General features: G+C 43.8%; 2 protein-coding genes across 2 annotated transcripts in view; one reads left to right on the top strand and one right to left on the bottom strand.

The window, feature by feature from the left end:
- The window catches only part of LOC308280131 (voltage-gated delayed rectifier potassium channel KCNH8-like), a gene marked incomplete at both ends in the record, with an annotated part of 88248 nt that extends 69681 nt beyond the window's left edge, over positions 1-18567 (top strand). The window contains 5 exons of the mRNA XM_080720394.1: positions 1413-1627; positions 12606-12925; positions 14528-14628; positions 16031-16083; positions 17854-18567. Coding sequence (XP_080576520.1) covers positions 1413-1627; positions 12606-12925; positions 14528-14628; positions 16031-16083; positions 17854-18567 — 1403 coding nt within the window. The remainder of the gene's footprint in view (positions 1-1412; positions 1628-12605; positions 12926-14527; positions 14629-16030; positions 16084-17853) is intronic.
- Positions 18568-21383: 2816 nt separating this feature from the next.
- Positions 21384-23689, bottom strand: crygs1 (crystallin, gamma S1; the record flags this gene model as incomplete). The annotated part of the gene is made up of 4 exons (XM_080720393.1): positions 21384-21656; positions 22399-22603; positions 23404-23441; positions 23681-23689. 4 exons carry the CDS (start codon positions 23687-23689, stop codon positions 21384-21386), a joined length of 525 nt encoding a protein of 174 aa, XP_080576519.1.
- Positions 23690-27299: the final 3610 nt, after the last annotated feature.

The following is a 27299-nucleotide window of genomic DNA, read 5'->3' as shown; positions in this document are numbered from 1 at the left end:
AAGAATGTGTTATTGTTTTCACCCTCAGGCAAATTATGACCTGAGGGTTGCCTCAGGCCAATTATGACCTGAGGATTGGGGTTGGGGGCAGGTCAGTCTGTGCAGCGTGTATATTACAGCGTGTATATATGTGTGAGACTGTTACAGCGCTGTAAATAAATGTTTTCTAGTATCTTTTAACATCGTTTCTGAGTCAAGGTTTTGCTGATCTTTTCAGAGTGTCAATTCCGCTATGGTCTATGGAGTCCATAAATTATGTAGGATTTCTAGTACGTCATACCTCTTTTCATACCTACTGTAGTAATAATACACCTTATAAACTAGCCATGGACTATGTCTATGCTTATTGTGTATACTGTATACAGTATATATGTTGTTTCATGTGTTTTGGTGTGCAACTACTGTACTGCTTTTAACATGGTGTCTGATGACCCCCAGGGATCCTTGGAGGGGTCCCAGGGGGTCACCAGCTAAATGATTCATAGGGACCCTTGTGGGGTCCTTGAAATTAAACGGGTTGAGCAAATGCAGTCGCAAACACACGTGGGTGTTACAATGTGATGTGGTATATAATAATGTGAGTCACGGGTCATGCAATGAATAGGTTTGTATTCCCCCTGTGGCTGTCAGAGCCCTGGACGAGGACAAGGACAGGAAACAAAAGCAAAAAAAGGCAAACAAAATAATAAATAAACATGCTGTTACTTGCGCTATAATGCACACAATTAAGCATACTTGATATGCCTCCTATAAATAAGCGAACTGATGTATTTATGTATAATATTGTATCTAAAATCTGATTATAAATTATCCCATCCCTTTTTTGCACATCCCCATTATATTGCTTCTAGGGTTGTCTTTGTACAGCCCCTTTGTACCCTTTATCTTGCTTATTCTTCTTACAATATTTACTTATTTATCCAGTATCATCTCTATTATTATCTTGTGTATATTGTATTGCTTCTGTTGCCAGTCTTGCAGAACATGCCACATGCACTAACATTTAGTATTTCGAGTGAAAAAAAAAAAACCCTCTTGATATTGATATTGATGAGAAAGACAATTCTGTGTGTGGCTTATTTGACACTAAAAAAAACTACCCTGTAACCTAAATATTCCTCTGTTAAAGTTGTTGTCCGTGGGGGTGCCCGCTGGCCTACCGGTCCAGGCACATACCACTTAGGCTCTGATGCCTGACAGTGTGTCACGGGTTCGAGTCCCGATCCCACCGACCGTTGCTGCGTGTCACTCCCAATCTCTCTCTCCATTTCCAGTCAGTCTACTGTTCTATCAATAATAGCATAAAAGCCCCAAAACAAATCTTTAAAATATATATATATTGTGGTTGAGCACGTCTTGCACCCGGGAACGCGCTGATCTTCAGTAAGAGCTTTCTCTCTCTTGCGCTCCAGGTCGAGGTGACTTGATCGGCTCAGACTGTCTGACCCAGGAGGAGGTGATAAAGACCAACGCCTGTGTCAAGGCCCTGACCTACTGTGACCTCCAGTACATCAGCCTGAAGGGCCTCCGCGAGGTCCTCTGTCTCTACCCAGACTATGCCCAGAAGTTCATCACCGAGATCCAGCATGACCTCACATACAACCTGCGGGAGGGACACAATGCCGAGGTAGGCAGGCATTGCATTGCATGCTAGCGGTGCTGCTGCAAGGCATGCTGTATCCCTTGTCTGGTACAAATGTTAACGTCATAAATCCTCTAATAGTTCCCGGGCTTTTATTTGTTTCAACTGTAGCGAGTACCAGGTTTTTATTGGAAGGAGGCATATATACTGTAAGAGAGAAGTTTATAAACGCATCAGAATGAATTAATGACCATTTTGTGTTGTGTTGTGTTGTGTTTGAACCCAGTAAAATGTACTTGGTTCATTTATTGAAACTAAATACTGTTTGAAATTAATAGTGCACTTACAGGTGGACACTGGTCATTTTAACAGTAGTTCAGCTGCAAATAACAAAATATGGTATTTCCTACAATAACATTAATGTGCAACTTGAGCTTAAATGAACAAAATGAATCGATTTATTGCAAATTATAACTTCAACTGAGGGGTATGCTCACAATAAAAAATGGTAAATGATGCATTTTTTATATATTTTTTTTATTGAATAGAGGATTTATGGACTTTCTTTTTTGGGAGACTTTTGGTGCCGAAGATTAGGCTGGCGAAAGATCACTGAAGAAATGTGTTGTCCTTAACTTTCGGGAAGGAATGTACATGCACACTCAATCGGTGTATTGAAATACTATCCATACAAAACAGAAACAGACATGGCAAAATTAGGAAAGATTCAGAGGTTTCAGAATAATTCTCCCTTTGTCAAGTCCCGCCCGCTGTCCCGCACTTCTTCACACCCATTGGTTGCTGTGTCTTGGTGGGACATTCGGTGGGACACTCCATCCACTACCATTTTAATTCAGTTGGTTTGTATTGTTATTCTGTGTGTTCAATTCTAATTTCAAACTTGGTTTTAGTAAAATGGAGCTGCTCAGTGGCAGTATAGTGTCTCAGCATGTTTTTAAATGTTTTTATTTCTCCTAAGATTATGTTTTAGCAAATTCAAGATAAAAAAGGCGGAACCAGGGCGGGACAAGGCAGATAGAGCCTGCTGGTTGGTCAGTCAGGGACCAACCAGAAGGCTAACAAAGGGTGAATTGTGCAAGCATTGTCAATGCTAACGAGGAAACACTTTGGCACCAGGCTCCTGCATAATGAGTGGCTACCAATCAATCATAGCTATCATTGAGGCGGGTCTGGCCACCTGATTGCCCCTGGTCAGATGCTCAGATCCATCATCCGTAGGTCCCTCGACACTAGCCTGTAGAAATGTTATGCTGCCAAGTATATAAACCATGCTCAAACTACTACACCTCACAACCCCCAGCACTACTCAAGAAAGCCACATAGCAGCCAGCTACTGCATGTGCAGCGATGTTTATCTTCTGTCTCCCCAAAACTGTTGTTGGCAATGGAGTGGAAAATATATTCGACATTTACGGGGGTAATTTCTTTTGATTTGAAGTTGGAATTGCATAGTCATGACCTTTAGCTGTTTGTCATAGTAAGGCAGAATTACGAATTATGAACCCTCAACAGTGCTATAAGGACACCAATAGACTCTGAAAAGATTCAAATGGCTTGCCCTAAACATTGCCAAGATATAATTTGTTATACATTTTGTTTTATACACTGGAATCCCCAGATGCTAATCGAAAATAAGATACAATGCACTCATTAAAGTCAGAACACTGAGTGCTGGATCCTTTGTTAATACAGTTCAGGGGAGCGTTCTTTAGGTTAGATTATACTTTATTGACAAGAATGGCAGCAGCAACATAGCATATAAACATCAGCAAGATATGAAGGCAGCAGCACGATACATAAAGGCAGCAGCATACACTAGGCATACTAACGGCAGCAGGAGAGCGACAAATGCATGACATGTATACTGTGATACTATACTAAGGCCGCAGCATACCAACAGCCTAGGAATAAGAACAGGCATCTATGGCAACTTAGGCAGGAGCATAACTTGGCGATGGATTCTGTATTCGGGTCATTTCCTGCAGGCCCACGATCACACGTGTACCATGTACGGCGAAGTACATGTATGGCTGTGTACGTCGTGGGCTTAACATATCTCTGCAGGCAATTACCCGAGACCCCCCGCGGGGTCTAACACAGAACCTACGGTGGAGCTGGGGTGGTGGCGGGGCAGTAGCTTGCGCAACAATACCTTACCTACAGGCAGGTCTACCTATATATTGTATAGGGGGCGGGATGCGCAGGTCCCGACCACGTGAGCGCACGCAACCTCCAGAACACTCCCCCGAACTCGCTTCGTCATTACACTCCTTCGCATCATTAAGTTATAAAAGTAAGACAAGGACAACAACAGTCCAAGTTGACTTTTTAATTGTACTAGATGCCCTTCTTCGGCATGTGTATTAGCAGTTTCACAATCAATAGACACAATGGGATTAATTATAGATGACAACTGGCTGACAACAACTACTGTATATCCTAGCAGAGGGAGTCACAAAAGTAAAACTTAAAACCATTTAGAACAGTCTTCCACAATGGACTACAAGGTTTTTCTGGTGTAGAGTGGCCATTTATGTGTGTTAACCAGCTTCTCTATCTATCACCGACAATATTAAGTACAGTGAGAGGTTATTTTATATTGTACACCACTCAATAGAAAAGTCTGCAATATCTCATTCAAGAGTAGGTTTGTTGTTTATCATAAACCCTGTGGGATTGTACAGTTCTCTAATCTGTCAAGACAGATTTTTTGCCGATGGCTTCCCAGATTGGTACTATTGTGACAACAATAGAATCACTGTGGCGTGAAGTAGAAACATTTTGTTGTTGTTGTTGTTGTTTGTTTCTTGTTTCCGAGGCTGTTCTGCAGTGTGTAATATGCCTGCAGTGTGGAATATGCCTGCATTCCGACCGTGGCACCACATGTTGTCATGCAGTCACAGAAAGCCAAGCAATTTTTATCATGTTTGTATTCTTTTTAGTTTTTGTTTAGTTCTTTAAACCTTTGTACCACTGTTACAGTAAATGAGGGTGAATGTTTTTTTTGTTTTTTTTATGTTATGATGTTTAACCACCTCAGGAAACAGATCTTCATAAGTCTGTTGTTGTTTTCATTTGTTGAAATGTTGAGTAATATTGAACCATTAAACCCTACACATTCCAGGGCTCTATACTTGCACTGATCTCCCCCCACCCCCAGAATAGGTACGCTAGTGTTCATGTGGTTAACCACAGAGTCGTCATCTTATTATTAGTAGCGTGTCAAAGTATTACCCATAAATACACGTTGACACTGCACCAGTGGGTATGATTTCACTGGCATCTCAAGCTGACGTACAGGTGAACTCAGACTCAGGGGCGTCACAAGATGGGGGGGGGGAGTGGGACTGAGTTACTAGGGCCCAAGGTGGAGGGGGCTTAATTATTTATACTTAAGCTATTGAAAAAGCAGCAGCTATACAAGCTCACCGCGTGGCACCGAGTGCCGTGCTGCGAGCTTGTAGATGTGCTATAGTGTGCAAATCTTTGAATATATTAGATGTATTTTTTAAGCGAACATTTGTAACTAAAATCTTCTGGGGGGGTCCCTGGAACTAAATATTTTGAGATGGAGGTCCGTGGCCAAATACATATCATTTTGGGGGTCCATCACATGAAAAGGTTTGAGCACCACTGACATAGAAACATACGTTTTAAAAAAAAAATTAAATTTTCAAAGACTTGCGCAAATTTTCACGATTTTTCAAAAATAGCAGATCCACAAGCTCGCAGCGCGGCACTCTGCTATTTTTCTATAGTTAAAGCACAAAATGTGAGTGAATCCTTGTACCCACCCAGGGCCCAGATTGCTGTGACACCCCTGCTCAGACTTATTGGAACAGCCTGAAGACACGTCTCCTCTATTCGGCAACATGCTGAACTATGCCTCATTATCACTGACAAGCCAGCCTCCATTTCTATGCACCTGACAATGTCCCTGAACTCCCACACTTGGACCAGTTGTTGTTAGTCCAACAACGTGACGCCTAAAATAAGCACACTTTCAACAGCAGCAACAACAACAACATCTGGGGTCCTTGAATATCAAGTCACTGTTCTGTGATGATGAGTGGCTCTGGCGCCTGGCGGCATAGCCCACTTCAATACAACACACACACACAAACATGTTCTGCTGTGCTTGAGGGGACTTTTTTCCCCCCTGGATGAGATTCATTCCCTAATCCATACATGGGCAACTGGCGGCCCAATGGCCTGCAGGTTAATTTTGGAATACTGATATATTATTTATTTCTGTTACAATTCCAACCATGCAAACATGACTCACTTTAATTACACCAGTCTATATTAGTAGCTTAATCACTTAGCACAAGTCTTTTTTATGTCCAATGTATTTGAATTTAAAGTTATACCATGTAACTTTTTTTATAAAACAAATCTTAAAATTGTCCTAACTGTTAAATCGCTAAAGTTTTAGAACACCCACTCCGTTATTTTCAGCTTCAAAAGCCTTCTCTTTATATGTTTTCTATGAGCCGTGAGGGGGGGAGAATTTCGCGGCAAAATTGCGTCATCACTACCGGCCAATCACAGCGAGGGTTATACACTGCCGGCCAATCACAGCGCATCTTGAAGTGGGGTCGCTAGGGCGGCCGTATTTGTAGTCTCCCGTGTGTCTCTATACTCGAGTGAACGGTGAAGCATGGGTGAAGAAGTCGTTTATCCGGAATGTCTGAACGCACAGGAACCAGGGACCCCTCTAAAGATAGATCTCGGCGAGGTGGAGGCAGACGCGGGGGTTGTGAGGCCCGGTCCGCGGCGAAAAACGGCCGAAAGACGCGGACGCGACCGAGGTTTGCTATAGAGCTGTTGAGCAACTTACACAGTATAGCTTTAAGTTTAAAAAGTTGGCATAAGAACAGTCATATGAAATTAAATAAAAATGTTACTTCTTAGGAATCCAATTAAAATACCTAAAAATAATCCCGGATTCCAATTAAAAAATAGCAAAAATAGCTGATCTACAAGCTCAAAACGTGTCGCATCGTGACGCGTTTTGAGCTTGTAGATCGGCTATCTTTTTCAAATTTTGACCCTCTGGCCCTCTTTAAAATTTTTACCCTCTGGCCCTCTGGAGAGAATGTGGAAATATAGTTGCCCACTCCTGCCCTAAGGCCTAACAAAATAAAACTTTGGTTTCCGGTTGGCTGTAATTTTAGGGCTGAGTAGGTAGGGAATTTATTTTATTTTATTTTTTATTTTTATTTTTTTGTGGGCATGATGGGTAGCAAGGAATTTTATTTTATTTCCTCATGGGAAGGATGGGTAGGTAGTTTTTTTTTCTTTTTTTTTTTCCTATGGCAATGATCGATTATGCTTCTTTTTAATATATTATGTTTTCCTGAGTTACCAATTTCTAAATCATTAAATGGTTCATATTTACACATTAAAAACAATAAAACTGGGACAAACAAGAATACAAATGTTTTCTAAAAGAAATGTGTTTTTGCAAAGAAACGGTGGGATTGAAATGATCAGTCTGTAATGAGATGCGCAGTCGCCAGGCACCTGCGCACATACAGCAAAAGGGGCTTGAGCCCTTAATTTTTATCCGTCTGAAAAGGCCCTTTTAGAAATGTCAGCCCATGCCTCTCCAAAATTCTGTGCACTCCCTGGATAGGCGAGAGTGCAGTCTCGCAGCAGCAGACGGCGGAGATGCTCGCATGTAGCCGCATGTTAGTAAAAGGCCACAGCTCGGCCCCAGGGGGTCCGCGAGGGACGGGGCCGGCTCCCAGGGGGTCCCCGGAGGGTCCCCCACGCTCGGGGACCCCCGCGGACCCCCTCCGTGCCCGAAAAATCCCGGACGAAACGTCCAAAAGCGGCCCGTCCACCGCATCTATAGCGGATACCCAAGCTAAGTAGAGCAATAACTTCCAATCGTTACGTTGGGCTGCAGATGAAAACTGACATCGGCACTGTTTCACCTCCTTAATTATGTCTGCAAACGTTTTAGTAGTCAGTCGAATTATTTTAGGAGGTGGTTTGCACGGGCAGACGATGGCTGGAGGAGGACATGCATGTGCTGCTGTTTATGTTGTGCGCCGCCGTCTCCTTGCGATGAAGGCAATGACGCATGAATAGTAAAACAAAACATTTGCGCACATGATATTTTAGACGAAAGAAAACTTTGATTAAACTTCGCGAATGTGGTCGCACCAAATATATTTTTTGTAAGACGTTTTTAATCGACTCGGTCGGATTTTGACTTAATTTTATTTATTTTTTTATTTTCACTCCAAATGCCAATAAAATCATCTGGGTCGCACGTATTTAATAGGGTCGGTCGCCAACCGGAAACCAACATATTATTTTGTTAGGCCTAATCTCTAGCTATAGATCATCACCAGTACACCATTACCTAACAGTGCCCTATTCTAGCCCTAAACCACGTGAACCCCAGTGTCCCTCTTCTGGACATGTCATATGGTGGACATTTAGCTTTGCATAGCCAAACAACTATTCCACACAAATGCTATAATATAGAGTCTGGAACTACACCTGCTGAAATCTGAGTATCGGAAGCTGGCATTTCCGTTCATAAATATATATTTTAAAAATATATATTTTCTTATATTTTATTTCTATTTCTGCTAAGCAGCAAGCTATTATGCTTAGATGTTTTAAATTTATAATAGGATACATTTGCCGGACAGTATTTAGACAGGTTTGAGACTTTATAAAGCACTTTGTTTGTGAAATCTGAATGTTTGTGTAGGCTATAGGCTGCCGAATTCACCTCCACCAACTCGGGTAAATCCTCATCCATGACGGTCGTACGTCATCATGTTTCAGGGCTACATACATACATACAGTACATACAGTACATACAGTACATACATACATACATACATACATACATGCATGCATACTGTACATGCATACTGTATACAGTTGAGTATATGCATACTAATCATGCATACATACGGTACAAACATACAGTACATACATACACAAACACACGGTCAAATCTAATTTGTTCCCAATTTGACATGACGACCCCAATCAACTAGATTAATGACCAGCATTTGTCCTCAAATGTGGCCTATGTGTCAGGGACACAAGTAGAGAGGTGTGTCTGGTTGGTGTAATATGGGATGTAATTCACTCATGCAACATTAACATACTGTAAAGGCTTCATGAGAACTAATGCTCATGTTGCGGCAAGGTGTCACACTGTGACCAAACAGACAGCAAATCAACCTTGTGTGCGGCCATGCGTTCACATAGCACACAGTGATCCACACAGGCACGTGCACACATAGACATGAAAGGGGGCTTGAGCCCCTACCCTTTTATCCGTCTGTAAAAGGTGCCCTCTCCAGACCATGAATGCATTTTTCACTATGTTGAAAGAAATGCAATGAAAGGGGGCTTGAGCCCCTGCCCTTTTATCCGCCTGTAAAAAGTGTCCTCTCCAGACCATGAATGCAGTTTTCACTATGGTGAAAGAAATGCAAATGCCCTCTTTTCATTAGCCTAGTAAACTGACTCCTCCCATCTTCAGTTCCTGCTCGCATTCGAATGAAGGCAGGAAGAGAGACTGGTTTACGAGGCTATCTTTTCATGGCATACATGAAGGCAGCACCCAATTCAAGAGAATTGCCTTGTCCAAACTCTCCTGAACTTGAATGCTTCTTGAATCTTATGTTGAAAGAAGAATTGCCCTCTCCGTGTAGAAATCCATGCCGTTACGCCACATCTCCAGTATTGCCTTTTTTATGTTTAGTTTTGTGTGGTATCAAGAACTGAAAATAGCCGACCTCCAAGCTCACAACTGCGACGCGTTGTGAGCTTGGAGGTCTGCTATTTTCAACATTTTCACCAAAAGGCCCTTTTAGGAATTTCAGCCCCTGCCTCTCTAACATTCTCTGCACGGCCATGTACATACATGCTATTACACACACATATTAATACACACACACACACACGCACGCTCAACCCGCATAGCCCCATTACATGTAACAGCAGCAGTCCAGAGCTCCTGCCAGCGTGCCGTGGAACTATAAATAGCGCTTTTGGAATGGAGGGGAGGGGAGGGTGGGGGTGGGGGGGGGGGGGGGGGGGGGTTGTCCCTGCCTCTGTGTCTTCCCTCGCGGGGGTCTCAAAATGGAGCCTTTGGCCCGATAAATATAGAAAAGTAAACAGATGGGAGAGATGGAGACGGGATAAAAATATCATAGGGGAAGAAACAGGGATGGAGGGGGAGGGGGAGGGGGGAGGAGAAGTGGAGAAAGTTGTGGTCTCCCTAGGCAGCTCCTGAGGTATATTTACATACACGTGTCCACAGACACACACACACACACACACACACACACACACACACACACACACACACACACACACACACACTGTGCATGTTCCTGCACTTAACATAGTATAGGCTACTTGCAAAGACACACACACCGACACACGTGCTGTGCGCGTACACACACACACACACACACACACACACACACACACACACACACACACACACACACACACACACATACTGTACTGTGCATGTTCTTGCACTGCACGTCTTGTATACTGTAGGCTACTTGCGACAACCATCGCTCACTCTGATTGCACACATGAATGTACACTACACATTTACAGCCTCTGTGCAGCGTCTCTCTCTTGCACAGAGGCATGCACGTGTCATGCATACACTTCCAGCCAGCGTGCTCCTGCATCCAACATGCGCCGCAATGTTCACTGAAGCCCCGCCATGCTGCACAACATTAAGGATGGCACGTGTGCACACACGCACACACACCACATGCACACACACACACACACACACACACACACACACACACACACACACACACACACACACACACACACACACACACACACACACACACACACAGCAAAAGTCATTATAGTTCCTTTTCACTGCACTTCCCTGAGGGAAGCCGCGTCTAAAATTAGACCCCTGTGATCTAAAAATACCCCCTGCCATGTGCACGTTGAACTGGATGGAGTGAGGGGAGGAGGAGAGGAAAACAAATGAAGGGGTAGATCAAGCTTGAGGAGGAGGAGCGATAACAACAGAGAGAGAGAGGGGGAGAGAAAAAATGTAAAGTAAAATAATGGAATTGGATGGAATTAGTTTTTTTGAAATGGTGAGCTTTTGGATGAACCGCAGGTCTGACTGGGTTTGTAACAGTCTATGCGTCTTGTTATTGCATTATTTTTGAATGGAAGCGCCACTGTGAAATGAATGGGCTTCTGTTCCACATTGCTGCTGTTGTGAATGGTAGGCTATAGCTGGCTCCCAGCGATGTCAAGAGTGGCTCCATTGTGCCATCTGCTGGACAAGCAGAAAAGAATACATGGACACATTTGTTTTTCCCCACTATTATCTGATGTCCTATTTCACGCTTCTGCTGTTTTTCACACTTTCCTTCTCTATCTTATCTCTCTCTCTCTCCCCCTCTCTGTGTTAAGATACATTATCGTGTGTGTGTGTGTGTGTGTGTGTGTGTGTGTGTGTGTGTGTGTGTGTGTGTGTGTGTGTGTGTGTGTGTGTGTGTGTGTGTGTGTGTGTGTGTGTGTGTGTGTGTGTGTGTGTGTGTGTGTGTGTGTGTGAGCTCAGTTTGTTCTGAAGTGATGCAATCACATCATTCTGTGGGATGGGAAAGAACATATATTATTTTTAGAACGTACTGTAGAAGACACATTCTACTAGCAGAAGGGATAAGAAGGAACTGTTTGTTCCTGTATTCATGTCTCTTTTATGGACACAAGTATAGAAAGTAAGGGCGAGTTCACACTGCGGTCACGGGTGCAAACTGGAGTCCACTTGGCAGATGTTGTAATTAGGTGAAGGCTGCGTACCGTTCCCCGAAACGCATCAACGCACCGTAACCGAGGCCGCCTCCGGAGGTGGTCTGGAGTCCGTTGTCGTACACTGCAATGTGAGGCCATCGTTCCAAAAACAAGGAAGTGGGCTGTTGTCACGATACTAGATTTCTAACTTCGATACGATATTTTGAAAAATTTTCGACACTCAATACAATTTTCGATACCACGCAACCGCGGGGATTCTAGTGCAAAAAAATATATTTTTATTTAAAGAAAAATACTGAACTTCTTGCGATAGATGGTAAGTGCACTTTACAAATAGGCCTTTAAAATAACTAGGAATAAGCCAAAGTAGGAAGGATACACATAAAAGGAAGGATACACATAAAAGTAACGTTGGTGTAAACCAACGAGAGTGGTAAAAACTGAGTATCGATATTATCGATACTATGGAAAAGTCATATTGAAAATCAATACTACTAGTCCTTACCCGTTCAAAGATATGAGCTCCGAAATGATGTGCAGTGTGTGGGTTATGGGGTGTGCACTGTGCACACAGTATATGAGGGATGAAAGTAACTTTCTGGTGCTTGCATGATAATATGTAGGAGCATCAATGTAAGAAATACCCGTTTCGTTTAAAGGCTACAGAGATACTGTGTACCGATCTACATGACAACATCTGAAAGAGGGCCAGCCAACACCCCCGCCCACCCCCCCCCACACACACACACACGCACGCACACACACGTACACACACACACAGAGCTGGTTAAACATGTTGCCCCATGCTAGATGCAGAATAGATATGCCTCATGCTAGATGCAGAATAGAGTAGTTACACCATAAAAATGCTAATATACAGCATATGATTTGTGAAAGTGACAAACAGGCTTCACAGTTATGTCAGGTGTGTTCATATGCTAATGGTGATGCGATTTCAGATCAATTGCTCCAGCCACTGAGGAGAAACGCTGTGACAGACAGACACTCAGACAGACAGACACTCACTCAGACAGACATTCGCAAAATTATAGTATAGATATTCAAAATCGATACCTTTCGATAAATCGATATTTTTGACGATCGTGTTGCAACCGTTCATTATTGACTTTAGGGTATTTGTTCTTTCTCTCTTTCTAATTTTCTTTACATGTTCACTCTCTTCCTCTGCCCCCTCCCCCTTTCTCAGGCGGAGTCGGAGATCAACGGCGGAATCGTGAAGAAACTTCCCATCATCAAAGAGGACGACGAGTGCTCGGGCGGCTCGGGTTCGGAGGGCGAGTGTTCCCCGCTCCCCAAGATCGCCCCGCTCAGTCGGCTGGGGCGCGGCCTCAGCTCCCCCTTGCGCTCCCCGCTGCGCTCTCCCCTTCTTCCCCCGCGGCCCTTCCGCCTGCCCTTCCACGAACACCACCAACACCACCAACCCACCCAGGCCCCCCTGGCCCGGCCGTCCACCCTGCAGATACCCGCCGTCAGCGTCACCTGCGTGCCCCAGGACCTCAGTCCCCGGTAAGGGCAGACAGGGGCGTCACAAGGGGGGGGGGGAAGTGGGACTTAGTTACTAGGGACCTTAATTATTTTATACTTTAACTATTGAAAAATAGCAGATATATACAAGCTCACAGCGTGGCACAGAGTGCTGCGCTGCGAGCTTGTAGAGCTGCTATTTTGACAAGTTGTGAAAATGTGTGCAAATCTTTGAATATATGTATTTTTAAGTGAACATTTGTAACTCACATTTTGCTTCTTGGGGGTCCCTGGAACTACATATTTAGAGATGGGGTTCCGTGGCCAAATACATATCATTTTGGGGGTCCTTCACATGAAAACGTGTGAGCACAACTGACATGGAAACATAGGTTTTTCAAAAAACCTTAGGAAGGATTTGAAATATTCAAAGACTTGAATATTTTTCAAAAATAGCAGATCTACAAGCTTGCAGCGCGGCACTCACAAAATGTGAATTCTTGTACCAAGGGCCCAGAATTTGGTGCGACACCCCTGAGGGGAGTGGTGAAAAAAGTACTCAAAATGTACTTGCGTAAAAGTATGAAAGTGTTGGCATCAAAATGTACTTAATGTACCAAAAAGTAAAAGTACAGAATGTTTGAAAATAGCAGATCTACATGCTCATTGCTCACAACTCGTCGCATCTTGACGTGTTGTGAGCTTGTAGATCAGCTATTTTCAAATAGCCTACTGTAGGTATAAAATAGGGCTAATGTAGTAAATGTATGTTTTTAATATTATAATTTATTAATTAATTAATCTGCAAAGTAACTAGAACTCAAACTAGTTTTCAAATAAATGTAGTAGAGTAAAAGTACAATATTTGGATCCAAGATGTAGTGGAGTAGAAGTAAATGCATTGGAAATTGGAAATACTCAAGTAACACCTTTAGCTGTTGTTTTTATTATTCCATTTGATATCCATCTTATATTGTGGTAACCGTCCGCGGTGACAGTGGCAAATCCCTGATGAATTGTTTTTGGCTCGCTTGTTTTTCTGCATGGGTGTCCTGGTAAAATGGGGATTTGAAGAAGCAATATCTTGTTTTGTTTAAGAGATGGCGTTAGTGATTTGTGTGTGTGTGTGTGTGTGTGTGCGCGTGTGCGGAGCTGTGTGTGATTTTGCTGTTCTCACTTTGTATATCGTCGTTGTCGGGTGGAAACCTTGTATGTCCAAAATCCTTAGTTTTGTATTGATCATTTTAAAAAGGATTTAAAGTAGTAAAAATAGCCGATCTACAAGCACACAACGCCTCGCACCACGAGGCGTTGTGTGCGTGTAGATCTGCTATTTTCCCTAGTTTTGTGAGACAATCTTGGATGATAAAGCAGGACTTTACTTTGCTGAAAAAAATACATATTTGAGAACTTGGAGATACGAGGTTTCTGACTGACAGTGACGATATGAATGCTATAAAGTCTCCAGGGATCTAATTATTTTCAGACAAGGAACGTTTAGAGATGTTCAATGACCCTATGGCCCCAATTTCTCACTGAGATACAAATTTGTTGTGGATCATAATGTCTGAAGTTATTATGTACGTGTCTTCATCCATTTGTCAACCTCCAACCTATGCTCTCTCTCTCTCTCTCTCTCTCTAGGTATGTAGATGGGATTGAGGCAGATGGCCGAAGTGCTTCAGCTCAGAAGTTTGACTTCAGTCCCAGTGTCACTCATAGCCTCCTTCCCAGCCCCTGTTCAGGTAAAAACACATGCACGCACACACGCACGCACGCACGCACGCACGCACGCACGCACGCACGCACGCACGCACGCACGCACAAACTTATTTATGTCCACATAAGAGACAATACAATGACACAAATATTGACATACTACTTTACAGTCAGTATTTCCTGGACAAATACCCAAACACCCTTCAGGGGTATAAGTAAACCGTGTCTTTGCCAATATTCAACAGCTACCAATGATAGAAGAGAGTGCACAGACTTTTGCAAGCTGTTTAGCTGCTTTTTTGGCATCCCATGGCCAACCTATGGACATGTCCTAGGCTGCCAAAGACAAAAACAGGTAGATTGCACCTATAACCTAGCGTTGTGAAGGCATCAATGAGCGTCTGGTATTTATTTTTTGTCATAAAAGCTTTCTCTAAACTAGAGTTGAAGGTGCAGACCACTTCAAGGATGGAAACTGATTTGGAACCTTTGACAACATCTGGTGTATTAGCAGAAACAATGGTTTCAGGATGATAAACAACAAGATAGGCATATAGAACATAGACAATGAAGATTGATGCTCTTTGGATGCAAAATGAAATATAGTCTTTTACTTACAAAAGTACAGAGAATATGTTTGACACAGGAATGTGTGTTGGATATGTCCTTTGTTATGAGAGACATACCTGTAGCATCCATTCAGAATGTGTTAGTTACATGGTTTCTGTAACAAAACTTCACACGTCCTGCCATTGGCGAGATTTGCAGAACACTGAGCTTGTAGATCAGCTATTTTTGCTATTTTTTGCTATTTTTATGACCTTCTCTGACTTCGAATGGAGTGGTTCCTTAACATTTGCGAGTTTCTGCAAAAATACGCTCCATTCTGCATAACAATTAGAAAGGCAAAACAGGGAAAGTAACCTGTGGAAAAAATGCATTTGCAGATTTTTTTTTTTTTTTTTCAGGAAAGAGCAGTAAATAACAAAGAGTTGAAACTGCACATATGTACATGGATAGTTACTGTAGACGGAAACCAGTTGTAGTGGTTTTGTCTGGTGGGAAGTATGTGTAACCTGGCTTTTACTGTAAAAGAGATAACGTCCCCATTGAGAGCAGTGTTCCTAAATACACTAATAGTGTTGATCCAGTTCCAGTCTATAAAGTGGATAATATACAGTTTTGAATTGAACATCTAAATATATCCGACAGCCTAGATGGCATGATGGCGGATAAGTAACAACAACTTACGTTTTTAACATTTATGATGTATAGTGTGTGTGTGTGTGTGTGTGTGTGTGTGTGTGTGTGTGTGTGTGTGTGTGTGTGTGTGTGTGTGTGTGTGTGTGTGTGTGTGTGTGTGTGTGTGTGTGTGTGTGTGTGTGTGTGTGTGTGTGTGTGTGTGTGTGTGTGTGTGTGGCTCCACAGGGTCCCTTGAGGAGACTGAGACGATGCAAGCTATATCCAAGCTAAAGCATGAGGTAAGGCATCACTGGAGGTAACCACCATACTACCCCCATTGACTTAAGCCCTATTTTAATCTTCGTTGTTCGACGGTGTTGCGCAAACACAGCCGATGTAGAAGCTCCCAACACTTCGCAACACAATGCTTTGAGAGCTTGTACAAAATAGGCAATCTTTCTTTGGAAAGATTTTGAAAATGTTCTCCTATGATGACATACCCAAAATAGGGATGCCAGGTTAAAAGTAGTTAAAGGTATATTCAATGATTGTATTTCATTCAAATAATAATAAAAATATAATTGGTACATTTTCCATTCATTCTCCTCACTATAATGTGTGCTGACCATATAAGGACTTCCACCATGGCCTGTGTTGCGAGCATAGCTAGATTCGGTTTTCAGAGGTGGCCAGCCAGTCCTCGACCAATCAGGGTAGAGTATGGCCGTAGTTGTGTTATGATGTTTAGTTATGATGGTCAAGATAAAAGTTTTCAGAACCACAGTCGCTCTGAATTAAGAACGTCTGCTAAATGCCTAGATTGTAAACTACTGAACTCATAAAATGCCACAGTCTGGTAGTAAATCAGTATCATACATATCCTGAAGCTGGAGACGTAGGCCTAGCGATATTCAGTGATTGGGTCTAAAGATCGAAACGAGAACATTATAATGGTCTAAAAAATCTATAAAAAAATAAACATTTCCATGCTGTAAGGCCAGTAAGGGACTAGATGACCCCCGGCCACTTTCAAGATCACTGAATACACCTTTAATGTCAGCATTATGCCGACATGCTGAAGGTTCCAACTACCCCTGAACCCTGAGGCGTCATTTCCTGATGTCAGCAAATAGAACTGGGGAAATCAGAGCTGCACCAGTTGATCTGCTGACTGATGTTGACCACCAATGCTAGAACACTCTGGCTGACTTGTGGTCAGTTAAGCTTTAGAATCTTTTTCTGTTGGCAACATGGAAGCACTTCTGTTTGTGTGATGTCTCGTGGAGTTGGATTGTGCTGGCCGTCCTGTTTGTTTTAAATCTACCACACCAAAGCCTTCTTTCCACATGTGTGGACAGGATTCTGTTTGATTTCATTCTATTGCATGGGTCTTCAACAGGGGGTCCTCAGAGTTACTACAGGGGGTCCTTCAAGTGATAGAAAGGTTTTTCTCCTTTTTTTATATTAACCACTTGAACCCTAGTGTCCATATTCTGAGTACGTTAGCCGAAAATGGCAGATCTACAAGCTCACAATGCCTTGCAGCGCGAGGGGTTGTGAGCTATTTTCGGCAAAGGGGTTTGGTGTAGAGGGGGAAAAGAGCAGACCAAGTACAGAGTGAAAGGTCAAGTTTATTAAGTATTGACGGTTCAAGTGGTTACATATCGGAAAACACAAATTGACATGAGTCCAAAATACACTGATGATTGTGCGGTCAAACGATGAAACTATATGGAATCTATGAAAAGGATAAGGGGGTCCCTGCTTCATCTCTCTCTCAACTAAGGGGTCCTTGGCCTGAAAACGTTCTATTGTATTTGATTAGATTTGGTTCAGTAATTCCGTAATTTTAACGACTTTTCCTATCATCCTCCTATTCATATGTCCGTCCGTCCGTCCATCCATCCGTCCGTCCATCCATCCATCCATCCATCCGTCCATCCGTCCATCCGTCCATCTGTCTATCCGTCTATCCATCCATCCATCCATCCATCCATCCGTCCATCTGTCTGTCCATCTATCCGTCCACCTACCTACCCACCCTCCAACCACTCCCTCTCTTCCCGCAGATGAACGTTCTCTCTAGCCAGGTGTCCACCGTCAGTCAGGAGCTGCAGGAAATGACACGCTTGCTCAGGCCCCTCCTCCAAAACCCCTCCGTCCTCCTGGCGCCCGCCGCACCGACCCCGCCCCCGAGCGTGACATCAGACAGCTGCTCCCCAGCCCCTCCCCCGTACGGCGCCCCCGCCCAGAGCGCTCCACGCTCGGCCTCCTCGCCCCCAACCGCCGGCGACGTAGAGCTCCTCTGCGGAGCGCCGTCTCGCCCTCTCTCTCCTCCTAGGTCCTTGCTGGACCTGAGCGTCAGCCCCGATCCGGGACAGTTTGACCCCCTTTGCTGTTCTCCGCCCCAAAGCGCTCCCTCCCCCGATCTTTTGATGCCCCGACACCGGAGAGACCCTCTGCCGGTCTCTTCCCCCTATTCCGCCCCCCCGTCACTCAACAGCTCCCCACCTCGGCAGCATGCGGTGGCAGCGGCGCCCGACTTCTACCCTTTCACCTCGTCCCCCTCGTTCCCCGCGATCTGTCCGCTTCCCCCAAGCCTCTCCGCACCGCTGGTGGACATCGGAGTGCCGACGTTCGAGCCTCAGCCTCCTCAGTCACTGCTCAAATCCCCCAGCATGCCTGTCACCCCACATAGCCCTCTGCCGGACACGCACCAAGGAGAGTGGGGGACACAAATGACCCAACTGAGCTTCATCGATGAAGAAGGGCGTCCAGTTTAATGCAAGAGGACTGGCTGAATGGACACCTGTTTAGGACTGTGTGTGTGTGTGTTTGTGCGTGTGTGTGTGTGTGTGTGTGTGTGTGTGTGTGTGCGTGTGTGTGTGTGTGCGTGCGTGTGTGTAAGAAACAATATTTTGGATGCCCCGATATGAGGGGGGGAAAAAGTGTCTAGAGTGACCAAAACATGTTTGTGAAAATGTATTTGGTATTTTCAGACTCCCAAAATATATTTTCAAATGCACTTTTTGGCCAATTCTTACGTCTTGAAATGTAAATGTCTTTCTTCCCTTTTGCTGTATGCGCAGGCATGCTACACCTTTACTGCATGGGGCGTGCTGAACCATGAAGTATAGGTTCTGATCTGATGTAAATACTTCCTTATTAAAAATCGATATATTGTTAGGTTATGATTATGAGCACTGGTTATGAGCTATGATGATTACAACAATAAAGAATGGAGTATGTTTTATAGTTGGCCTTCAACTGTGTTTTTTGCTTGTACCTTCTGCTCCATTTTAACCACTTAAACCTCTATTTATGACAAATACTGAAAATGGACGATCCACAAGCTCACAACTGATGTTGTTCTTGCTTTTTGAAGCAGCTCACAACTGATGATGTTCTTGCTTTTTGAAGCGGTGAAAGCCGCTTCCAAGGAGTGGCTTTGTGTGTCCCATGTGTGTCCCCCACGTCCATATATGGTCATTTCAGTCCAGAATGAACAGGTTTTATCTGTCCGTAAATGTGTGTCCCATGTGTGTCCCCCACGTCCATATATGGTCATTTCAGTCCAGAATGAACAGGTTTTATCTGTCCGTAAATGTGTGTCCCATGTGTGTCCCCCACGTCTATATATGGTCATTTCAGTCCAGAATGAACAGGTTTTATCTGTCCCGTACGTCCAGAATATGTGTGTAGTGTCCGTCCCGGTCTGATGATTGGATGATTAAAAATGTCCAATACTTTGAGGATTGGTCAAGCTTCACATGACAATTCGGCCCTCCAGATAAAATCATTCATTCATTCATTCATTCAGAATTCTGAAGCTCTAGAACACATACCGCTTCACTTCGAACTGAATGTATATACAGAGTTCATAGCTCTAGAACACATAGAATAAAAGTTCACCGCTTCACTTCGAACCGAGGTTTGATTTTTCATTTTTGGTAATGTATTTTGAACTTATTTATTTAACGTATTTGACTTGAGTACAGGCTATATTATTTTATTTTATTTAGTAGTATTTTTGCCTGCTAGAGGTAGTGGCCCTCACATACATCAGTCATAGTGTTGGGGGATTCAGAGTGCGGGCCGTTGTACCCGTCTGTCTGTGTCCCATTTGTGCCCTTATATGAAGATATCCGTATCTGTAAGTCCTTGTCCCTTTTATGCCCATATGGAGACACCTGTATCTGTCAGCCCCTGTCCCTTTTATGCCCATAAACCATATAGTGGTTCTCAATGTGTACTCTGGGTTCCTTTGGGGGGTCTAAAGAGTTGTACAAGTTAAAGGGAGAACTTGAAAATGTAAAAGTCTGAGAACCATTGTCATCAGTATACAGCAGGGGTGGGCAACTTTGATGATGTCGAGGGCCACTATATTTCCACCTTCACTCCAGAGGGCCACATTGGATATTGCTACTTCATACTATAGTATCCCACACAAAAAAAAGCAAAAATAGCAGATCTACAAGCTCAAAATCGCGCTGCGATGCATTTTGAGCTTGTAGATCGGCTATTTTTGCTTCTTTTGAATTGGAATCCTGAAGAATTTTTTGTTATTTTTTAATTGGAATCCTGAAATGTAACATTTTGATTTAATTTCAAACACATTTAGTTATATATTCATGTTGACTCTATGAACCTAAATACAAATACCTACATTGGACATTAAAAAATATATACATTTGAATACTACTATACTAGTCATTACGCTACTAATATAGACTGACTGAATTAAAGCATGTTTGGAATTGTAACAGCTGAAATCAATAATATATTCAGTATTCCGGTATTAACCTGCGGGCCGCATTAAGTGAAGGTGAGGGCCGCATGTGGCCCCCGGGCCGCCAGTTGCCCATGTATGGTATACAGCATGCCCATATATTGGAATGCCCATATATGGGAATTTTGGTTGAATTGGCAGGTCTGGACAACGGGATAACAAACTACTCGATGGCAGGCACCGCACTCCCTCGAATCCTTGCCACTGCACGTGCCAAGTTTTAAGTCTGTCGGTACCTTATGCAAATGATGGGCATAGCGGTTGGATCTGTGGCTCTGGACAGCCAGATCTGTATATCTGTCAGTCCTTGTCTCTTATGCCCATATATGGAGATTGCTGATGTCACCAGTATAATATACAGATGACATCAGCAATCTCTGTATGCCCATAACCCATGTATGGGCATGCGCCCTATTGTGCCCATAATGGAGCTGACTAATTTGTTTGCGGCTGATGCCATTATGCCATGCCATTGATGGTTAGACAACACACTCCATATTTGGGTGTAGCACGTTATATAGCTGAGTGACGTCAGAGTTCCGTCCGCCGGCCCGCATTAGCACATTTAGGATGATGATATACCCGAAATAGGCTGAAAGTGGTTAATAAAAAAAGATCATGTTAAATGTTTGAAATAGATGACCACATGCAAAATGATATCCTGTAACTGCTTGCTTTTTTATTGTATCAGTATATTTGGCCGTTTCTGGATCTCCCAGGCGTCTGCATGTCATACGATGTGGTGACAACGTGGGAGAGGCTGGCTGGATGGATGGACGCAGGAGCAGGAGCGGTGGCGGGCGATGGCAGCTACTCTGTCAGCCTCTTGAAGGACTGCACGTTGGGGCAGACCGCGCCCCACTCCACCGCCTTGCGGTACTCGCCCTTCTCTAGCAGGTACTGGCGCCCCTTGTAGTTGGGGTGTTCGTAGAAGACCCAGCAGCCCCCCAGGACCTTGCAAGAGTGGATCTCCCGCCAGTGGAACTTCTCCAGCACCGAGGGACACTCCTCGGTGGCCTCGAAAGCCTGGCCGGCAAAGTCGTCTTTAGCGAAGATCTGGATCTTTGCCTGGGTTCCGGTAGCCTGTAGGTGTACGGGTCGGTCAGGAAGAGGAGGGGTTAGGATTAGGAATCTATACGGTTATACAAGGAAATTGCTTTGCCACAGGGCAGCGTCGACGGCTGATAATTAAACCTGTTTTATACTTAATTGTGTCATTGTGACACAACGAAGGGTGAGCTGTGATGATGAAGGTGTGAAGAACAGTGACATTTTATGGAGAGGAGGGGAGCACTCAAACTCACTATAGATGAATGCGAGTATTGGGCCTCAAATGTGGGGGAATCCACCTTTTTTTTTAAATCATGAAAAGGTGGCCTTTTAGACCATTGTTTTACTAGGGACATATTCAAAGACTTGCACAAATGTTCAAGATTTTTCAAAAATAGCAGATCTACAAGCTCACAGCGCGGCACTATACTTCTATTTTCTTAAAAGCCTGTTTCTATGTCAGTGGTGCTCGAACATTTTCATGTGAAGGACCCCCAAAATGATAAGTATTTGGTCCCCCCCAGAAGAAAAATTTCAAATGTTTGCTTAAAAAGTACACATATTATTCAAAGATTTGCACGCATTTTCACGATTTTTCAAAACAAATAGCAGATCTACAAGCTCGCAGCGCGGCACTCGGTGCCGCGCTGTGAGCTTGTATATCTGCTATTTTTCAATAGCTAAAGTATAAAAGAATTAAGGCCCCCTCCCTCCACCTTGGGCCCTAGTGACTCAGTCCCACTTTCCCCCCCCTTGTGACGCCCCTGAGCCTTACAACATGGATCATCTTGCAGGAGCTGAGTCTGTCGTTGAGGCCCATCCAGCGCTGGTAGTCGGGGTACTCTCCCCTGGTCAGCACGTACTGGTATCCCATGTAGTTGGGTCTCTCGTAGACCACCCAGGACCCATTCTCCACGCGGATAGAGTTGCAGCGACTCAGGTAAGAATGGAAGTCCGTGCAGTCGCTGTCGCACTCATACCTGCAGTGTTAATTTTTCAGCAAATTTTGATTTAGTCTTAAGCCCTCTGCACACAGGCGCGTTTATCCGTACGGATAAAACGGCCAATTTCACTTTTTAAAAAGAAAACAATGATTCTCTACGACCTCATGCACACCGGATCCGAATTGGCCGTGCGGCGAGTGGCTGCGGCCATGCGTTTTTTTTTTCTCTCGATCGAACCCAGTTCGATTCGTGCGTCTTGTCGCATGCGGTAAAAAAAACTCATCACTCCTTTTATGACTCCTTTTGGGATCCGCAGCGCCGATTCCGCACAGCATTGCACACCAAATCCAATGCGTTTTATTCATGCAGCAAACGAAAAAATGCAACTGTCCTGTGTGCAAAGGGCTTTAGTCTTGGTCTTTTGAATAACACACCATTTAGTCTTAGTCCTGTCTTAGCCTTCTGAAATTGTTTTAGTCTAGTCTTAGTCGACTAAATATCAAAATATTGTAGTCTTAGTATTAGCCTTTTGGGATTAGGCTTAGTCTTTTAGTCATGTTTTCTTAGGCTAAATATAACCACATAAGTCATTGTCTTATATTTAATATAGTAACTGTATCAATCACATCTGACACTGTCTGCTACTCTCTGTGCTAAACCAACAAGATTTGAAAAGAACAGATATGTGCCATTCTCAAATGTAAAGTTAAAATATGTATTTGGCTTTAATTCCATTGCACAGTTGCATACTAGTCTAGTCTAGTCCTATCGACAAAATATCAAAATCTTGTAGTCTTTTAGTCTTAGTCTTAGTCGACAAAATGAACACTGCATACCTGCGGCCCTGGTAGTTCTTGTCCTCGTAGAAGATTATCTGGGGAAAAAAGGCAACGTGAGCGATAACCCCCCCACCCACCACACAAACATACACTCAACGTTTAAGTTGAGGTTAATTCATAATATGAACTTAATTTGCAGAGAGTCGTTCATACAGTACATAGAATGTAACTCAAAGTGATACGATAGACAACATAAAGGAAATGTCATCTGCTATTCACTATATGTATGTACAGTATAGCCTATGTACTTGTGTGTGTGTGTGAGGACACTCACCCTGCCCATCTTGGATATCGTTGTAATCTGACCAGTTTATCTTGCGGTGTGTGTAAGTGTGTGTGTGTGTGTGTGGGGGGGTGTGTGTGTGTGTTATGTGTGTGTGTGAGGTGACACTAGGCTGAGACCACCTTTTATACCCGACCGAGCGCCACCATCGTCCCCGGACAATTGCTTTGTCATGAAAATGAGATCCAAAATTTGAGTCAGTGATTCCATCGCTATTCACATTTTCCAGAAAGGCACAGTGGGATTACGCAACAAAGGACCACCTATTGACCACTGTTTAGAAACGGGCCCACACTGTGACTGTAAACATATACACACACACACACACACACACACACACACACACACTGTACACACACAACAACAAGCCCACGTAAACACACTCCCCAAACACACACATTTGTGCACATTGTGGCATCAAAGCACATTTTATCTACCGCTCTGTGGTAAGATTTGTGCAGATGATACAGGACCACCGAAGGGGTATGAGAAACATACGAATACATGCGCATGTGAGCGCGTGTACACACACACATACACACACACACACACACACACGCACACACACACACACCCCGAGTCGGGATGGTGGCACCACAGACCTGTGCCAAACTGGGAGTTGGCGAGTTGCCTTCCAGTGCACTGGGAGGACAAAACAGCCAACTCAGCTCCACCAGCACACTCCAATGATCAATAGCAGTGCAGAGCGAGGCCAAAATCTACAGGTCCGTCCAATGGGGAAGCAGCCGCCAATCAAGCAAAACTTGTGTAGCCAACCAATCATTCTGACCAGCTAGATACAATTGCTAATCGAGTCATGGCTTTGAAATTGTGTGAGAGTGGAACATGTCAACGCATATTTGTGAAATGTCTTCCTAGGGCCCATAACGTATTTTCAAATACATTTCTAGACAATGTTTGTACATTTTGAATGTGAAATATATTATTTGTGTATTTACATCTATCTATAGATTAGCCAAATCTCTGTCTGTCGTGTCGTGACGGCTGACCTGGACCACTGGGTGTGGAGCGAACTTGGCCGTCTCTAGTTCATATAAACTAGAAACAAGTGATGGACAACGCCATAGACATAAAAAGGTAGACGCCTCCTTCGGCTCTGGGGCGTCCGTCTTGGAGGATAGGCAATTTTTAAGGCAAGCTTCCTGAATTCTGAAGCACGCTTCCACGTGTGTCACAGAAGGGAACATTCGGTTGAATCGAAGTCCCGGAAAACATGCGCTGCGATTGGCCAGGAGTCACTTTGAGTGGCAGCGTGCTTGTGCCTATACAGTTTGACGGGTCGCTCCAATGAACTGCAGCGGCGGAAGGGGTATCTTGCTTTTTATATCTGTGGACAGTGCTCACAGTATTGGGTAGCCTACTGTCTCAGCTCATGGAGAGTGAACTATCTTGGCTGTGTGTATGTGTGCGTGTGTGGTCTTTTATGCATGCATTTTACCCACAGATATAAAAAGATAAGATACCTCTTCCGCCGCTGCAGTTCATTAACTGGATAGGCAGAAGTGCGGAAGTGCCAAAAGCATGCTGCCACTCAAAGTAAGTTCTGTCCAATCGCAGCGCATGTTTTCCGGGACTTCAGTTCAACCGAATGTTCCCTTCTGTGACACACGCGGAAGCGTGCTTCAGAATTCAGGAAGCTTGCCTTAGAAATTGCCTATCCTCCAAGATGGACGCCCCAGAGCCGAAGGAGGCGTCTACCTTTTTATGTCTATGGTTTTACCTGCTCAACATCTGCAATTCATTTTGTTCCTTCAACCGCCACATGGTGGCAGCAGTTCCACATTAAAATGGGATGAAAAGCATCTTTAGAGTTAGGGCCTTCTAAACTCTGACTATAAATAACACTGTTGTTGCAACTGTTTTTTTGTTTCTTTTTGACATAAATTACATATTGAGTTTAAGACTTTTGCAAGTAAATGTTAAAATACATAGTCAAGAAAGCTGTACATGCACAATTCTTATACAGGTCAGGTGTATAATGCACTTATATATTTTGAGTATACAGCGAAAGAGTCTTGGGTTAGTTGATGAATCATTTATGTGAAACGGTCTACCATTGTTCAATGAATAGGCTTACAGTACTTAGATTTGTGTTCCTAATAATACAAATGTATTTTAAATCAAATCACAACACTCACTGCTTTTCCCTCTAGGCCTACGCAAACAGAAACGCATTAAAAACATATATAGCAACTTGGTCTGTTTTAAACTGCATGCAGCCTATTATGCAGGAAGAAAATCACATGAAACAGTATTTACATTCTGCAGGTAATAAGAGCAGGCTTGTTTTCATTGGATCCTTGTGAAAGCACTCTTTAAGGGTGAAACGGGCACACGCACACACACACACACACACACACACACACACACACACACACACACACACACACACACACACACACACACACACACACACACAGGGCCGTCACACCAAATTCTGGGCCCTGGGTACAAGGATTCACTGCGGGCCCCGCATGAATGTTAACCATTGAAAAATAGCAGATATACAAGCTCACCGCGCTGTGAGCTTGTATATCTGCTATTTTTCAATATCTAAAGTTACTAGGGCCCCTCCACCTTGGGCCCTGGTAACTAGGTCCCACTTTCCTACCCCTTGTGACGCCCCTGCACACACACACACACACACACACACACACACACACACACACACACACACACACACACACACACACACACACACACACCTTGCTCATGGGTTACCAGCTTGTGGTTGGCTGTCAGAGGTACTTAGTCTGATGCAGGGCAGACAAGAGGGCAATGTATACACACAAGCATGCACACACTACCGACTTCTCTCTGGCTGGTGAGCTGTGGCCCCCGACCACAGCGGACAGAGGAGACAGGAAGAGCGAGGGAGAGAGAGAATGTGGAGGTTAATGATAGGTGACTGACTATTCTTCCTCCTAGAAGAAGTGGTAAAGAAGTGCTGAGCAAGTGGTCGCTTAAAAAAACAGGCCCCAGTCTCCCACCGAGGACAAAATAATGTCAATTTGGGGGTCCTTGCATGACATGAAAAGGTTTGAGAACCACTGGTGTTGGTAGGTATAGGCCAGGGGTTCTCAAACCTTTTTAGGCTGTGACCCACAACGTCTCGCATTGCTAGGCGTTGTGAGCATGTAGATCGGCATGTTTGCCTCTTGCTTACTTAATATTTGACAGTTTGGCCAGTTTGGTATTAAAACGGTCTTGAAAGTCCTTAAATTGTAAATCATAAATGTGCAGATACCTTGTATACATTATAATGTATGTTGGCTTGTTTACCGTTGAGTGAGAAAAATAAATTACATTAGGCTAATCATCTGGGGACCCCACAAAATAATTTGGGGTTGGGGTCCTGACCACAAGTTTGAGCACCCCTGGTATAGGCTACTTGATGGGGGGAACACTGGCTCACATGCAGTGATAGCCCACCCATCTTGACCGGAGTAAGACTGTCCTGTCCTCACATCCTGATAGATACGATTATGCTGCTTCTCAGTGACACTTGGACACAATAAGAATAAGAATGCACATAAATTCTAGTGAGCTATAATTCTCTCTGTAAAGTGTACAAAATTGGGCCAGTAAA

The sequence above is a fragment of the Nannobrachium achirus genome (assembly GCF_963921795.1).
Source record: "Nannobrachium achirus genome assembly, chromosome: 24".
Classification (NCBI taxonomy): domain Eukaryota; kingdom Metazoa; phylum Chordata; class Actinopteri; order Myctophiformes; family Myctophidae; genus Nannobrachium; species Nannobrachium achirus.
Note: the sequence above shows the minus strand (reverse complement) of the source record. Positions and strands in the feature narration are given on the sequence as shown.